At 41.9% G+C, this 18484-nt stretch overlaps 1 protein-coding gene across 1 annotated transcript in view; it reads right to left on the bottom strand.

Annotated features, from left to right (window-relative positions):
- Positions 1–11234, bottom strand: part of ppp2r1ba (protein phosphatase 2, regulatory subunit A, beta a) — a 54501-nt gene extending 43267 nt beyond the window's left edge. Inside the window, exon 1 of the mRNA XM_068053987.1 lies at positions 11110–11234. Coding sequence (XP_067910088.1) covers positions 11110–11196 — 87 coding nt within the window. The 5' untranslated portion in view covers positions 11197–11234. The remainder of the gene's footprint in view (positions 1–11109) is intronic.
- Positions 11235–18484: the final 7250 nt, after the last annotated feature.

The following is an 18484-nucleotide window of genomic DNA, read 5'->3' on the forward strand; positions in this document are numbered from 1 at the left end:
TGAATTCAGCTAGAAGCCAGCTGAATCACCAAACTTCACAGGTTGTATACCTTTTTTATGAACTCTAACTCAACCAATCTACCTTTCCCCACTTTTTAACCTATTTGCGTGTGTGCAAACCTCTAGAGTGCGTGTGTGAGAAAGTTGCTGCGGTATATTATTAGTTCGGTTTAGGTACAATAAAGTTAACCTCTTTGGTTTTTGTTATGATCATAACAAAAACTAAACACCTACTGAATTGGCCAGTACATCCACTTTAAGAACGAACTAAACCTGTTGCGGCCTAACAAGGAGGGGGAAAAAGAGGGAAGCTCTTCAACCCCTCCTCACTTGATCATAACACTAGGGAAGCCTCAACTTCACGGGATATCAATATTCAGAGTTAGGGCAATTCCAGTCCCTCACCTTTCCCTACCATCGCAAAATTCGAGGTATTGTTTCATATCCTCAAAATTCTACCATTATTGAACCAGTTGCCAATGTGTGGGAATTTTTAGCTCTTTGCATCCATACAGGAAAAGACAGAATGAGCTACTAAAATCACGATCCAACAAAGAAATGTTAGTTGCTTGACTTTTCCATTCTCTTAAGTAGAGGAGAAATGTAAGAGTGCAAAGTTCCTGAATACAGCAGATTTCCTGTACTAGTATGAAGAGCAGTATTTACACACAAAGTAAATCACACAATGGAGGAGAGTGTTATCATGCTGTACAGAAAGAACATCTCAATCTAACCGGACAGCCAGTATACAAAATAACCACCCATTGTAACACATTAGATAGGAACTTTTGATCCCTGTAGTGTCCAGAACAGGATAAAGTATTGGACCGCATATAATCAATTAACATTTCAGAATACACCCTCACAACAGAACATTGTACCTCTATCAACACCTTCTAAAAATTCTTTTATGCACGTTCAAGTTATGAAATGAGCCCCTACGACTCTCAGCACTTGCAGGTATTTCACACAAACTACAATAAGTTACTGGTGAGCTCTTAAAAGTCTGTTCTAAATTGGCCCTACTCCATGTGATACTGCCTTAAGGGAGATGCACAGTAGCACGCATTGTATTCAAACACACAAAACACTCAGCTCCCAAGGGCTACATTGTAAGGGTGGAGAACAGCAAATCAGCAAACCCATGTTGTGACACCATTTCTTATCTTAACAACAGACTATAAAAAGGCATTGATCTGCATACACTAGCACCAGAGGAACGGAATCAATATTCTTCCAGTACGGCTGAAGTAGTCTGAATGCCGTCAAACTGACTGAAATATGACCGTTCTCTGGCACAAGGTTCAACAGTACAAAATGAGTTGTGCAAGTATGCAATGTAAGGCAAGGCTATTTGCCAGGTTTAATAGCCAATTTACACTGGAACCAGTTCCACTGGAAGCAGCTTTCCAATAAGATGCAGGTGTCTGTATTTATATTTCAGGGCAGATTCAGCAGGAGCACTGAAACTAGTACACATGCACAGTATTTGTCTATGTGTTTTTTCTTATGTCTGTGACCTCTAATGAAGGTATGAAGCTGATCAAATATGTCATGAGTTCATCTTCTTAGTGACACTCCAAAAACATTTGGTGCAAAACAGAAAATGCTGGAAACGCTCAGCAGGTCAGAGAGTATCTGTGGAGAGCAGAGCAGTTAACATTTCAACAAAGCAGTCACATAAACTGTGTGCTTCCCCCCACAAAGAGGATTGTTTGAGGCAATCTAATTTCAGCTTTCATGGTTATGAAGGGAATTGATGACACCAAGCCAGGTAAATGGTCTAATTATGGTACTGATACCACTTCTAGGTGGGGAGCCCCTGAAAATTCTCTGACACACTCCTGAGTACTTCAGTCCTCACTACTGAAAGCTAGTGTCAATCATCCAAAAGAAAACAGAACTATCAACACAGTAAACTTTTTTCAAAAAAAATTATAGTGGAAAAACATCCACAAGCAAACAAAAACTGTATTTCAAGGATAAGCTGGGATCCCTCCATAATTCCTAGGATCTAGACACCTATGTACGATGAAAGGTTTCCAAGTCAACGAGCCCAAGTCAAACTAAATAGCAAGGGAGGGCCTCAGAGAAGTCAATCATCAAAAGTTTAAGAGAACTGCCTGAGCAGTCCATTGAAGCAGTAGATCGATGGGTTTGAGATAAAAATAGAGACAGAAGCGATTGGAGGGTGCAATCCTTAGACTGGTAGATGGAGATGTTCTATAAAAAAAATTGATGGATTCACTAGACCTAATGGCCCTTTCTGTTCTGGAAAATCCTCAAGTACTTTTTTTTTTAAAAAAATTACACAAGTTAAAAATATGCAAGTACAAATGAGTCACAAATCAAATGAAACCTCAAGAATGCTGCCAAGCAAGTTAGAATATGGGAATAATGGTTTCTAAAGTTCAATTTTGGTATATTGAAACTCATGCCTATCACTCTCAACTTAAAAGGTGGGGGGAAAAGAGTGATTAAAATATTGATCGATAGCTGGAAGCTCCTGTGACAAGATCATTGCTACCAGCATCCAATGGCTCAGTGAGTTTATCCAGCGAGAACCTCAGTCATACAGACCAAAAAAGTTCCCTCTTCTGCATCTCCTCCCTTCCCTCTTGTAGGGTGAGCAGATCTCAATTCAAGACAGCAGTGGGTTGTTCCAAGAAGCTCGAGTACCCCTAGTCGGTGGGGTAGGGTGGGGGAGCAAGAAAGCAGTTAAGGTTCCCAATCCGATAATAATCCAGGAAGTGCTGTTGCAAAGACATGAACAATAAAAGCTTTGTTATCTGGCACTTTACCAACTGGCAAGCTCTATTACCCAGAATTTCCAAAATCTCCCTAAACAAGTCTCCATTGCAGTAACTGGAATCCACCGGGCACCTCCAGACATCTCTCAAAGATCTCCTGGGCTGAGTTTTCCCGAATGCAGTTAACTGTTCTCAGCATTAGTTAGTGATGCTGCCGTTAGTAATCTTAGTGATGCTGCCAACAGTCATCCTGTTCGTATCCACCATCATGTTGAGTCTGTTGCTTATATCACGATTTATCTCACCATCTATCCATTATGGCATTCAATAAAGCATCGAGAGGAAAGGGGAAAAGTGGATGAGTTGCGTTGATGCTAAACCAAAAAAAATAGACAATTGCATATGTCTTGAAAAAATGAAAAATGTAACGTGTTGATGAATGAATATAATGCTGGTTCATCAACAATATAGGACATCAAGGTTCAAAAAAAAAGTTATCGAAATTCTTTGCTAGTTCCGAGACTAATAAATCTGTTGAACTACAATGTACTCTACATAAACCTAAATTAATGCAGCTAGACAGTGTATTGCACAAATCGCTTTCGTTATCTGAGTGTACACCCATGCGCTGCCCATACTGTAGTGACACAAGTTTAGTGCTTTAGAGTAATTTGTACATCAGGTTTTCTGTACCTCAAGATTTCTATGCATCTTTACTACCTCGTGATTTCTGTATTGTACATCTTGTACTTTGTAACCATTTCTCTTAAAATTAAAACTATTGTGTTGTATTGCCTTGTTAAGTACAACTCTTGATTAACTGAATTTTAATTATCCGGTAGCTCTTAGGTACGGCACGTGCCAGATAACAAAGCTATATAGAGATAACCAGGGAGGATAAACTCTGGTTCAGTTTTGATGACTCGATAGTCAAATGGCCTACTTTTTTTTTAAATTCATTCATGGGATATGGGCATCGCTGGCTAGGCCAGCATTTATTGCCCATCCCTAATTGCCCTTGTAAAGGTGGTGGTGAGCTGCCTTCTTGAACCGCTGCAGTCCATGTGGGGTAGGTACACCCACAGTGCTGTTAGGAAGGGAGTTCCAGGATTTTGACCCAGCGATAGTGAAGGAACAGCAATATAGTTCCAAGTCAGGATGGTGTGTGGCTTGGAGGGGAACTTGCAAGTGGTGGTGTTTCCACCAGTCACTCAACATAAATGTCCACACATTGATAATGATCACTTGGGCAAGGTACTATGGACAAAAGCCACCTGCAGAATCAAACTCCAGAAAAAGTGTTAATTTCAATGAAGGAAAATAAAAATATTGATATGAATTTTAACCATAGCCAACTCAAGACAGCAAGATCCAGTTCTCATTTACACAACCAGAAAAGCAATCAGAATGATTAAGAGGAAAGACTATGGAAATTGGGTATGCTCATGCTGGAAAGATAATTTAGAGGTGAGATGCTTGCAATTTATAAGATTCTAAAAGGAACTAGGTAACAGATCATAACAAGGTACTTCATCCTGTCCAGAGCAGCAGAACCAGAGGACACAGCCTGTGCTTAAAGCGGGATAAATCCAAAACTAAATCTAGAAACAATATTGCAGTGAGCAAGAAATCAATCCACAGAACAGGGTCCCTATGGATGCGGTGGAAGAAGTTTGTATGGATTCATTCAAATCCAAATTAGTTAAGATTTCTTTCAGAAAATGGCTTTTTGGGATACAGTACGAGTAATATGTCATAACATATAAAGTGCAGGATGGGAACAGGTAACTTTGCACTTAGTTGCCAAATCTCTCTACCAATGGGGTTTTCCTCATGTCATATCTGGGTTTGTTATGGACTAATTGAAAGAGATTGATTGCTATTAGTCAGCAACTCCAACATCACTATACTATATGATGGTGAACTAGATGGACCATGGCTTTTTTTAAAAATCTAGGAATTTTTGTCTTCCTATGTTCTTACATGCAGCGACTCCTTCCTTCATAAGATTTGATAAAGGTAAGCATTCATCCAATGAAGTGAAACGAACAACGTGGCAAAGATTTTTAAAATTGCCTCTGTGAAGGATGAAACCTCTCATCATTCAGTGCACTTTTTATAATAAAATTATCCAGAAATTTGAATTAAGCAACAGAAATAAAGTACATATGTACTGCTAACAACTGAATTATCAGATATGAATTAAGTGGAGTACAACTAATAAAGCATGCATTTGTATATTAGAGCTGAAAAACAATTTTGAAATGGTGCATAGCCATGGAGGTACCAAGTCAAGGTTAAATAACTACATTTTGAGAGTATGGAAAAGCTGAATGCAAATCAGATGCAGTTTTCAAGAACATGGCCAAATTGAGATTGTGCAAATTATGGCAACACATATGAATGTCATATAATCTTCAGCTGTAGCCTTTTAAAAGTAGAATTAATTATATTTATAGTATACAGTTATGGTTTTCTTCGCATTAGGATGCTGATTTGCAGATGTTCTCTATTGGGGATGGTTACAGTAAAATTGCACCAAACGCCTACCACAACAATAACTTGTGCTCAATTTCAATGTTGTTCCAGAGAAACAAATACATACATTTCTATCAACTGGGGTGCTTTTAATTCCATATTTCAGGTTGAGACAATGAAGCACAAGTTTACTTTGATCTTTGACACCAGACATTTACATCTGAAGATCAAAGGGGAAAAGCCAGAGATCCAACCAGCACAATTAATTGAACATATATTTCTATACCAAGAACTGTGATTTTTACAAGCTTTGTTACATAAACATAGTGTACAGATATTAGTGATAGAGTAACAGCATGCCAGTTATTTGGCAACTTCAGTACCTGCAAATATTTTTGATTCAGGTTTGTCCACCTTCAAGGCTTGCTTGTATCCATATTCAGTCAGAAAGCTGAGTGGGAGGGGGAAGCAAAGGGAACCATACAAAGGTTGATCGCTGAATCAAATTTAAAAGTGGCAAGGGGGACAGGGCTTTTTAAGTTCTCAAAAATTAACTAAAGGTGTCACCCGTGATTCAGTGGCATGGTGTCAATTCTCCAATGAAGCATTAAACCAAGGCCCTGTCTGCTCTCAAGTGGATGTAAAAAAGATCCCATGGCACTATATCAAAGAGCAGGAGAGTTCTCTCAAGTGGGGTCAATATTTATTCCACAACTAACACCTAAAAACAGATTACCTGGTCAGTATCACACTGCTGTTGGTGAGGCCTTGCTGTGTGAAAATTGACTGTGTTTCCTACATTACAAGTGACTACACTTCAAAAGTAAGTGAAAACTATAAAAAAAAAGACATGCCCAAAAAGCAGACACATATTGACAGTCCCAATAACTTACATTGTAGTAAACACAAGCTGCCCCTTGAAACCACTGATACTTACAGCCTTCAATGTACCAAGCCCATTTGCAACCTAAAACATCAAAAGCACAAGGTGGCACCAAGTGGAGAGAGAGAGGAAAAAATCTGCTTCTGTGTAATGGAGATCTCCTAACTCAGCATCCAAAATGACATAGAAACCACTTCATCTCTCGGATTAGATACTTGCACAGCTCTATCCCAGGGATACGGGGGATTCTGTGCCACTAAAGATACTGGGTAAAGAACTCCCCACTCCACAAATGACGGTAAAGGGGAAAGGAGTAAATTGGGAATCAGCAGTGGGTGGGTAGGTGGGGAGGGAAAGAGGTGCTGAAGTCCAATAAGATTTATCTGCACCATGTGGGCAAACCTCCAGAAATGCTTCCAACCGAGAATTGGCAATAATACTCTACCAGTACTAACGAGCTGGTAACAGCCCCCAACAACACTTCAAACATTAGGAGTCTCCAGGCCATTATTTCCACTCCCCACCCCAGTGTAGCTGAGAACTCCCAGACACTCCAGCCCTACAGCAACTTCTTCACTTGTGCAGGCTACCAACACAGCAGATCCCAGGATCAGGACATCCCTCCCTCAATGCAAAAGGACTGCAGGGTGGCAATGAACCGGCAATTCCAACAAGCAGAAAATTAATATAATGACATTCCACTGGCAAGGCTGCAGAATTGGACACAATCGGAGGAGAGGGCCAAAAAAAAAAGGGAATACTGCAGGAGATACAGCCAATCCGAGGATATCTGGCTCTTCGTGTTTACTGTACATTCATTGACCATTTTAAAAATAAGGAAACTAGATGCAAGTACTTTGGGTGCCCTTCATTTACAGCATTCACTGTACTTAATTGGCTGTAAAGCACAGAGTCATCCTGAGGTTATGAAAAGCACTATATAAATGCAAGACTTTAACTGAAGGAAGTACTAAAAGTCACGAGATGGCAATTTACACTGTAGCTCCATCATAAAACAAAATCATAATAGCTCAACTCAATGATCACAATCCTCAAGCATTAAAATGCAGCAACTTACAATAGCGTGTGCACTTCCATGTTCTGCAGCTAAACCAGAATGTTTCAAAATACCAATAAGCATGGTGTGAACATTGAGAATATGGCTAAAATATAATTTAATTACCAGATACCCAAGGCTTTTAACAAAACTTTCATACCACAAACATGACAATACCCAAGTCATCTCCAAAGAATGGCTCTAAATTATTCAATTCCTGCCTTCCTAAACTAATCGCTACCACATAGTAACTCAGTATGAAGGAAGGGTGGGGATGCACTGACCGCCAATAAGGCCTGGCTCTTTGCTCAAACTCATTCTGCGAAGATTAATAGATGGCAATCGCAACTGTAAGATGAACCACTACCAGGAGTCTGTGCATAAGCAAGGCTACAAAAACTGCATCATGCTGCTCTAACTAAAGCTGTCAGCTGCTGTTGAAACCTTTCAACAAACACAACTCATAATTTCCCCATTTGTCTTTGTGTTTTTTTAAACTATATCCACCGTTACCCCCTCCTCATTTTTTTTTATTACTTTCAACCACCCTTTCGTCTTATCCTTTACTCTTTCTATTTCTGCAAATCTTTCCTCTGGGTTTATTTTTCTATCCTCTGCGATATTGGTTTCTGTCATTTTCCTGATTAAATTTTTTAGTTCCAATCTTTCCTTTGCCTTTATTGCTCAGTTTGCCTTTTTTGGATGTTTTTGTTCAGTTCCTATCCTTTTAGGCCTCTGCTCAACTCAGCAGCTTCGCAATCCCTCCAATCCTAAGGGAATGCTACTTCACTTTCATTTATTTTTTCAGATTGCCTTTAAAGGCCTGCAGAGTTATTTGCACCCATCTACATTTTAAGCTAACAAGATAAAGGAGCGCCAAGCCCAAACCAAAAACATTCAGCTCTCTCGAGCTCATCACCACACTCTGTAAACTATTTGATATGCAAAATTCTTGCCCCTCCAGTGCTATATTCAATTAATTAATAAATCTAGAATTAAAAGCTAGTCTCAGTAACGGTGACCATGAAACCTCCAAATTGTTGTAAAACCAATCTGGTTCATTAACGTCCTTTAGGGAAGGAAATCTGCCATTCTTACCTGGTTTGGACTACACGTGACTCCAGACCCATAACAATGCGGCTGACTCTTAACTGCCCTCTGAAATGGCCTAGCAAGCCACTCAGTTATAACAAGCCGCTACAGAAAAGTCAAAAAATATAACTGGATAGTCCACCCGGTATCAACTTAGGCTCCGGAAATAATGACAGGACACCCTGAAAAGTCCTCCTTACTAACATCTGGGGACCAGTACCAAAATTGGGAGAGCTGTCCCACAGACTAGCCAAGCAACAGCCTGACATAGTAATACTCTCAGAATCATACCTTACAGCCAATATCCCAAACGCCTTCATCACCATCCCTAGGTATATCCCACAGGCAGGACTGACCCACCAGTGGTGGCAGCACAGTGGTATACAATCGGGTGGAGTTGTTCTGGGAGTCCCCAACACTGATTCTGGACCCCATGAAGTCTCTCAGCATCAGGTCAAACATAGGTCAGTAAACCTCCTGCTGATTATCACCTACCATCCTCCTTCAGCTACAATCAGAGCAAAATACTGTGGATGCTGGGACTCTGAAATGTGCACAGAAAGTGCCAGAAATACTCAGCAAGTCTGGCAGCATCAGCAGAGGAAGAAAGAGTTAATGTTTCAGGGGATTACCATTGATCAAAAACTTAACTGGACCAGCCACAGAAATACTGTGGCTACAAGAGCAGGTCAGAGGCTAGGGATCCAGCAGTGAGTAATTCACCTCTTGGCTCTCCAAAACCTATCCACCATCCATAAGGCACAAATCAAGAGTGTAATGGAATACTCTCCACATGCCTGAATGAGTGCAGTTCCAACAACACTCAAGAAGCTCAACACCATCCAGGACAAAGCAGCTTGCTTGATCGGCACGCCATCCACCACTGTCAACATTCACTCCCTCCACCACCAGCAGTGTGTACCACATACAAGATGCACTGCAGCAACTCTCCAAGCCTTCTTTGACAGTACCTTCCAAATCTGTGACTTCTAACACCTAGAAGAAAAAGGGCAGAAGCATGGGAACACCACCACCACCTGCAAATTCCCCTTCAAGTCACACATCAACCTGACTTGGACTGTCATTCCTTCACTGTCGCTGGTTCAAAAACCTGGAACTCCCTTCCTACCAGCACTATGGGTATTCCTACACCAGATGGACTGCAGTGGTTCAAGGTGGCAGCTCACCACCACCTTCTCAAGAGCAATTAGGGATGGCCAACAAATGCTGGCCTTGCCAGCAACACACACATCCCATGAAAGAAAAAAAAAGTATTTTAAGTACAGTATCGTAGTTCGTATATTACTGTATTATTAACCGACAGGTCTACACTAATAGTGCAGGGAAGTGGAGCTCATGTTCCATCACTGCAGTGGAAGAAACCTGCAATTCTTTCTCAGCCCAGCCATATATGACTCCAGTCCCAGAATGGCTTTTAATAACCCTCTCAACTGGCCTAACATGCTAATCAGTTATATCAAACCACTACCAGCGGTTCAAGAAGGCAGCCCATCACCACCTTCTCAAAGCAAATAAGGATAGACAACAAATGCCAGCCTTGCCAGCTACATCTACATCTCCAGAATGAATTACAAATAAATTCAGAAAATGCTGCATCAATTCAGCAGGTCTGGCAGCAACTGAGAAACAGAGTTGATGTTAAGTAAGGTAGAAAAGTGATGGGTTTTATGCCACTGAAGAGGGCTGGGGGGGCAAGAGAAAGAACAAAAGGCAAGGTCTGTGATAGGGTAGAGGGCGGGAGAAATTGATGAAAATGGGGGTCACTTGTCTTGCTGCTGGCCAGTCTCCCCGATGATGTTCTGCTTTATGTATTGGAATGCTTTCCCGCTTAGGTTCTTCTGCCCTTCATTGAGATCAACAATTTCAGATAATGACCCCTATTTCAACTGTTTGCTGGTCTTAAACTTGTTTATTCATGTTTTTGCTTTCGGACAGAGCTGTTCATTATTCTGCCATTAACACTCTCTCTGGACAAATGCTTTGTCATTTACTATAACTGTTACCGCTCCATTTGCCTTTAGTTTTATGACATCTGTGTCATTTAATCTCTCCCACCCTCTACCATATCACAGACCTTCCCTTTTGCTCTTCCTCACCCCCACCCCCACCTTTCAACATAAAACCCATCACATTTCTACCTTCCTTCAGTTCTGAAGAGGAATCACACCCGACTCAAAATGCCAACTCTTTCTCTCTCCACAGATGTTGTCAGACCCACTGAGTATTTCCTGCACTTTGTTTTTATTTCAGATTTCCAGCATCCGCAGTATTTTGCTTTTATTATGTAAATAAATGTACTTCCTTCAGGAGAAGAAATAGGGGTTTCTGCAGAAAAATTACTCAGTGATGGCACAGAATAGAGCACAGGGCTTAATAACAAACAAAAAATGGTTTGCATCTTGACTATTTAAAAGGAAAATAAAAAGGGAGACTTTTGGGTGAGACTATGAGAACACTCCCCCCAAGCAATAAGATTTAATTTCTACCCATATGCATTTATCCTTAAATCATATTAAGGAGACAGCCATTTTACCATCATGTCTATGTAGGCCTTGACAACTACTTATTTAATCTTAATGCCCTACTCTTTGCTCATTTTTTAAAATAGTTTTCTTAAATATTTATCATAGGTTTATTAATTGTAATCTTTCGCAATTTGAACCTACACCCTTTTGCAAATGTTGCCTAATCACGGTGTAAGGCCCACAATAAAATGCTAACACCGACCCCGGTTACAAAGCTGCACCAAGCCTCCTCCCACAGCCAAACCCTGGGACAAAGACATTCACTTAATTTCCATCCTTTTCCTGGTCTCCGCTCTCGCCTACCTGCACATCTTCATTTCGCAGCTCGTCAATTAAAACCGCAATAGGGTACAGGGAATCGTCACCATCAGCAACCTCTGCCGCCGCCATCTTAACCCGCTTCCTGCCGGTGTACAGGGTCCACCCAGGCTCCGACAACAGGAGCGGAAGTCGCTGCGGCCAATTGGAGCGCGACAGTCCTGGCAGCCGAGTGTGCGCATGCGTCCTGTGCGCTGTGAGCATTGGAGGTGCGATGCGCCATGTTTGTTACAGGCAAGAAACCAAAAAGCTCTCAGGGCAGGGACAGCCAGAGTGAAGCTCTGGCAAAACTGCATTGGTTCCAGTCAAGTTTTGATAAATTAATTGAACTGATATTAGGGTCACAATGGGGAGGACTTCAGATTTAGGTAGTGAAGTACTGACTAAGTCTAAAGAAAGAATTAGCATTGACATGGTTCATTGTCATGATGACTCAAAGCACTTCATAACCAATAAATTCGTTTTGCAAAGTAGTGAGTCTTGCCTGGATGTGTGCAGCTCCAACAACACTCAAGAAGCTCGACACCATCCCATCCACCACCTTCAACATTCACTCCCTCCACCACCGACGCACAGTGGCAGCAGTGTGTACCATCTACATGATGCACTGCAGCAATGCACCAAGGCTCCTTAGACAGCACCTTCCAAACCTGCGATATCTGCCACCTTGAAGGACAAGGGCAGCAGATGCATGGGAACACTAGCACCTTCAAGTTCCCCTCCAAGCCACACACCATCCTGACTTGGAACTATATCGCCGTTCCTTCACTGTCGCTGGGTCAAAATCCTGCAATCCCGAACAGTGCTGTACCTGCATACTAACTTATTGTGACTCATGCACTAGAACACCTAGATCCTTCTGCACCTCAGAATTCTGCAGTCATTTTCCATTTAAGTATTACTCTGCTTTTTTATTCTTCCTGCCAAAGTGAACAACTTCACATTTTCCTACATTATACTCCATCTGCCAAATGTTTGCCCACTCACTCAACCTATCTATATCGGTCTGCAACCTCCTTCTGTCCTCTTCACAACATACTTTCCTACACAAATTTGTGTCATCTGCAAATTTAGCTACCATGCCATCGCTCCCCTCATCAAATCATTGATATAAATTGTAAAAAGTTGAGGCCCCAGCACAGACCCCTGCGGGACTCCACTCGTCACATCCTACCAATCAGAAAAGGACACATTTATGCGTACTTTCTGTTTTCTGCCAGCCAGCCAATCTTCTAACCAAGCTAATATGTTATCCCCTACACCATGAGCTCCCCCTTTGCGCAATAACCTTTTATGTGGCACCTTGTCAAATGCCTTCTGTAAATCCAAGTACAGTCCGTCAATGGGCTCCCTTTTATCCACAGCGCATGTTACTCCTTCAAAGTACTCCAATAAATTGGTTAAACATGATTTCCCCTTCACAAAACCATGCTGACTGTTCCTGATTACCTTGAGTTTTTCTAAATGCCCAGCTATAGCCTCCTTAACGATTGATTCTAATACCTTCCCCATGACAGACGTCACATTAGCTGGCCTATAGTTACCTGTTTTCTGCCTCCCCACTTCTTGAATAGAGGGGGTTATATTTGCTACTTTCCAGTCTGATGGAACCATTCCAGAAACTAGCGAATTTTGAAAAATTCTCACCACGCATCTACCACCTAATTAGCCACCTCTTTTAAGACCCTAAGATGAAGTCCATCAGGACCCGAGGACTTATCAACCTGCAGATCCATCAGTTTGCTCACTACCGCTTCCCTGGTGATTGTAATTTCACCAAGTTCCTCTCTTCCTTCCACCTCCTGATTTACAGCTATTACTGGAATGTTTTTTGTATCCTTTATAGCGAAGACAGAAGCAAAATATTTGTTCATTTCATCTGCCATTTCCTTATTATCTACTTTTAACTCCCCATTCTCACTCTCTAGAGGACCAACACTCACTTTACTTACTCTTTTCCTTTTTAAATACCTGTAGAAACTCTTGCTTTCCATTTTTACATTTCTAGCTAGCTTCCTCTCATACTCTAATTTTTTTCCTGATTAACCTTTTAGTCATTTTGTGCCGTTCTTTATATTCTGACCAATCATCTGGCCTGCCACTCATCATTGCACAATTATATGCTTTTTCCTTAAGTTTCATGCTTTCCTTAACTTCTTTAGTTAACCACGGATGGTGGGTTCTCCCCTTAGAATTTTTCTTTATAGTAGGAATACAGAAAAGATTCACAAAATGGTTCCAGGGTTGAGGAATTTCAGTTATGAAGATAGATTGGAGAAGTAAGGACTGTTTTCCTTGGAGAATAGAAGGCTGAGAGATGATTTGATAGAGATATTCAAAATTATGAAGGGTCTGGACAGAGTAGATAAAGAGAAACTGTTCCCACTCCTGAAAGGGTCGAGAACAAGAGGACACAGATTTAAAGTATTTGGTAAGAGAAGCAAAGGTGACATGAGGAAAAACTTTTTCCTGCAGTGAGTGGTTAAGTTCTGGAATGCGCTGCCTGAGAACATAGTGGAGGCAGGTTCAATTGAAGCATTCGAAAGGAAATTAGACAGTTAAATGAAAAGGAAGAATGTGCAGGGCTATGGGGAGAAGGCAGGGGAATGGAACTGAGGGAGTTGCTCTTTCAGAGAGCTGGTGCAGATACGATGGGCCGAATGGCCTCCTTCTGCACTGTAACGATTCTGTAATTCTGTGAATATACTTATTCTGAGTATTCTGAAATATCCCTTAAATGTCTGCCACAGCTTCTCTATTGATCTATCTCCTAGCCTAGTAACCCAGTTCACTTCAGCTAGCTCAGCTTTCATGCCCCCATAATTGCCCTTATTTAAGTTTAAAATACTAGTCTTAGACGCACTCTTCTCTCTTTCGAACGGAATGTAAAATTCAATCATATTGTGGTCGCTGCTACCTAGAGGTGCCTTTACTCTGAGGTCATTAATTAATCTGGTCACATTACACAATACCACCTGCTCTCTGGTTGGTTCGAGAACGTGCTGCTCTGAGAAACTATCTCAAAAACATTCTATGAACTCCACATCCAGGCTACTATTGCCAATCTGATTTTTCCAGTTTATATGTAGATTAAAGTCACCCATGATTACTGCCATCCCTTTATCACAAGCACCCAATATTTCTTCTTGTATACTTCATCCTATGTTGTGGCTACTGTTAGGGGGCCTGTAGACCACTCCCACCAGTGACTTCTTTTCCCTCATCATACTATTCCTCATCTTCACCCAAACTGATTCTACATCCTGATCTCCTGAACCAAAATTATCTCTCACTATTGCATCAATGCCATCCTTGAATAACAGTGCTACCCCTCCACCTTTACTTAGCTTCCTATTCTTGATCCAATGACTTTACTGGAAGAAGAAAAGGGAGCTCCCCATTATCTCCATAATGGTTATCAGATCATATTTATTTACTTCAATGTGTGCTATCAGTTCGTCTACTTTGTTATGAATGCTTCATGCATTCTTGACTGTCTTGACTGTTGGTGTGTTCTTGGGTTTTCTCTCTCTGTCCCTTCCTGCCATTCTCTAGCCTTCATTTCCCATATTCCTATTCTGAACTCCTGCCTGACTCTACCCCTTGATTTGCTACATCTATCCAAGCTTGATCCCTCACCCCTTGTTTAGTTTAAAGTCCTCTCTACTTCCCTAGTTACACAGTTTGGAAGTGGCTTGCTATCGAGGTTGAGATTTTTGCATCACACTCAACACCAACCCATCCATTTTTGGGGTTTAAGATTCACTTCTAAATGTTCCTAAATTGTGTTCAGCCGGCACAACCGAAATCAATTTACTATTTAGCTACATGTGGCAATTTAAAAACTTTGAAAGAGAATAATGAGTAGATGTAACAGTTTATGAAGCAGTAATCTAATCCAGAACTTCAGATGGCATCATTAAGGCCGAGAATAGACCATTGCTTTGTAGTGATCACTGCCCAATACTGCGTTGGTTAGTGCAAATTTAAACTATCAATGCACACCATGGGAGATAATTTTAGTCTAACTCGCCGGGTGAAAACCCACAAGATAGGGTGGAACGCCTGCTTTATAACCCACCCAATATTACCCCATTGACCTCAATGGAGAGCAAATACAGGTGGGGTGTTGCATTCAGTTTTGCCAGTTTCCAGAGAGATGGGTTAGATTAGTATTTCCCTCTACGCTTTGGGCGCATGATGATGTTCACCCTAGAGATTAGCAATTGCAATGTCACCAACAATAACAACTTGCATTTATATAGTGCCTTTGATATCCCACGGCAATCATCATTGCATATCTACCAGGAAATAATCTGAATATGGAGATTCTGGACTACATTTCTTGGTCGCTAAGGACAATGGTGCACAAAACAGAATAAGCACTGAAAAAGGTGGTTGAGATTCATGCAGTCACATCAACCCTACTTCGTTGTGGTTTTCAGGCTGGCCTTTAAAACTTACCTCAAGTGGAATTGTCAAAAAGGAACAACAGCTTCATTTGCATAATTGACCGGATTGAAATGAGGTCTGACATTATTTTCTGTGCATTTAGGATGGGATTTGAGATGATTAGGCTGAGAGCTGCATTTACACGAGAGGGCTGAAGTAAGGGAAGCTTAACAATGTGACTGTAAAACAGTCCGAAGCCATTACCCATTTATATTTAACAATATGTTTTTGGAACCATCTTCTGCTAATAACACTTGCTTCCATTTTGGTAAAATTGTATTTTTTTGGAGAGTTTTTATCTTTCTTCTAAGTGTCATCTTGACTCAGTGGTAGCACTCTCACCTCTGCATCACAGTATCAAGGCCCCATTCCAGAGCATATAATCTAGGCTAACACTTCTGTGTGGTACTGACAGAATGCTGCATTGTTGCAGGTTCTGTCTTTCAGCTGAGACATTAAACTAAGGCCCTATCTGCCTGTTCAGATATTCATAAATGATCTAATGACTTTACTGGAAGAAGAGAAGGGAGCTCCCCTGTATCCTGGCCAACATTTATCCTTCAACCAAACCCCACCCAAATCATATTAACTCATCATTTATCTCAATGCCGACTGTGGGACCTCACTATCTGTAAATTGGATGCTGAATTTGCCTATATAACAGGACTGCACCATTTAATTGTTGATTGTGATGTTCTTTGGGATGTTTATATAGAACGTAACATTTTAAGAGCGTGCCCTAGAAAGTCAGAAATAATAATCCTACTTAGATCGAGCTAATGCTGTAGCATCTCCACTTCACCAGTAAACAACAACAACTTCTAGTTATATAGCATCTTAACACGATAAAACATCCCAAGGCATTTCACAGGAGCATTTTTTTATTTGTTCAGTGGATGTGAGTGTCACAGGCTAGGCCAGCATTTATTGCCCATCCCCAATTACCCTTGAGAAGCTGGTGTGAACTGCCTTCTTGAACTGCTGCAGTCCATGTGGGGTAGGTACACCCACAGTGCTGTTAGGAAGGGAGTTCCAGGATTTTGACCCAGTGACAGTGAAGGAACGGCGATATAGTTCCAAGTCAGGATGGTGTGTGGCTTGGAGGGGAACTTGCAGGTGGTGATGTTCCCATACATCTGCTGCCCTTGACCTTCCAGGTGGTAGAGGTCAGAAGTGTGGAAGGTGCTGTCTAAGGACCCTTGGTGCATTGCTGCAGTGCATCTTGTAGATGGTACACACTGCTGCTACTGTGCGTCGGTGGTGGAGGGAGTGAATGTTTGTGGATGGGGTGCCAATCAAGTGGGCTGCTTTGTCCTGGATGGTGTCGAGCTTCTTGAGTGTTGTTGGAGCTGCACCCATCCAGGCAAATGGAGAGTATTTCATCACACTCCTGACTTGTGCCTTGTAGATGGTGGACAGGCTTTGGGGATTTAGGAGGTGAGTTACTCGCCAAAGATTCCTAGCCTCCGACCCGCTCTTGTAGCCATGGTATTTATATGGCTACTCTAGTTCAGTATTTAGTCAATGTATTTAGGGTAGGGTGTTGATAGTGGGGGATTCAGCGATGATATTGCCATTGAATGTCAAGGGGAGATGGTTATATTCTCGCTTGTTTGAGATAGGCATTGCCTGGCACTTGTGCGAATGTTACTTGCCGCATATCAGCCCAAGCCTGGATATTGTCCAGGTCTTGCTGCATTTCTACATGGTCTGTTTCAGTATCTGAGGAGTCACGAATGGTGCTGAACATTGTGCAAGCATCAGCTAACATCCCCACTTCTGACCTTATGATTGAAGAAAGGTCATTGATGAAGCAGCTGAAGATGGTAGGGCCTAGGACACTACCCTGAGGAACTCCTGCAGTGATGTTCTGGAGCTGAGATGATTGACCTCCAACAACTACAACCATCTTCCCTTATGCTAGGTATGACTCCAACCAGACGAGAATTTTCCCCCTGATTCCCATTGACTCCAGTTTTGTTCGGGTTCCTTGATGCCACACTCGGTCAAATGCTGCCTTGATGTCAAGGACAGTCACTCTCACCTCACCTCTTGAGTTCAGCTCTTTTTTCCATGTTTGAACCAGGGCTGTAATGAGTGGCCCTGGCAGAGCCCAAACTGAGCGTCACTGAGCAGGTTATTGCTAAGCAAGTGCCACTTGATAGCACTGTTGACGACACCTTCCATCACTTTATTGATGATTGAGAGTAGACTGATGGGGCGGTAATTAGCCAGGTTGGACTTGTCCTGCTTTTTGTGTACAGGACATACCTGGGAAATTTTCCACATTGCAGGGTAGATGACAGTGTTGTAGCTGTACTGGAACAGATTGATTAGGGGCACGGCACGTTCTGGAGCACAGGTCTTCAGTACTATTGCCAGAATGTTGTCGGGGCTCATAGCCTTTGCAATATCCAGTGCCTTCAGTCGTTTCTTGATATCACGTGGAGTGAATTGAATTGGCTGAAGACTGGCATCTTTGATGCTGGGGACTTCAGGAGGAGGCTGAGGTGGATCATCAACTCGGCACTTCTGATCAAAGATTGTTGCAAGTGTTTCAGCCTTGCCTTTTGCACTGATGTGCTGGGCTCCCCCATCATTGAGGATGGGGATGTAGCATAATCTGGTAAAAGTTGACACTGAGTAAAAGGAAGAGACATTGGGGGGAATCTTATGCTCCTCTTCTGCAGCAGGTTTGGAGGCAGGAAAAGCATAAAATCAGGTGGGATGGTGGCTGGGGGATGGTTCCAAAATTTAGTCCTGGGCAGGAAGGCCTGTGAATGGCCTTCCCGCTCCACTGCCAATTGAGGCCGTTAACTGGTTAACTGGGCAATTAACCCACAATTAAGGGCCTCTTCCCACCGCAGCCACAAATAGCTGTGCGGCAGATGGCTCTGTCGCTGCACAG

The sequence above is a fragment of the Heterodontus francisci genome, chromosome 22 (assembly GCF_036365525.1).
Source record: "Heterodontus francisci isolate sHetFra1 chromosome 22, sHetFra1.hap1, whole genome shotgun sequence".
In the NCBI taxonomy this organism is placed as follows: Eukaryota; Metazoa; Chordata; class Chondrichthyes; order Heterodontiformes; family Heterodontidae; genus Heterodontus; species Heterodontus francisci.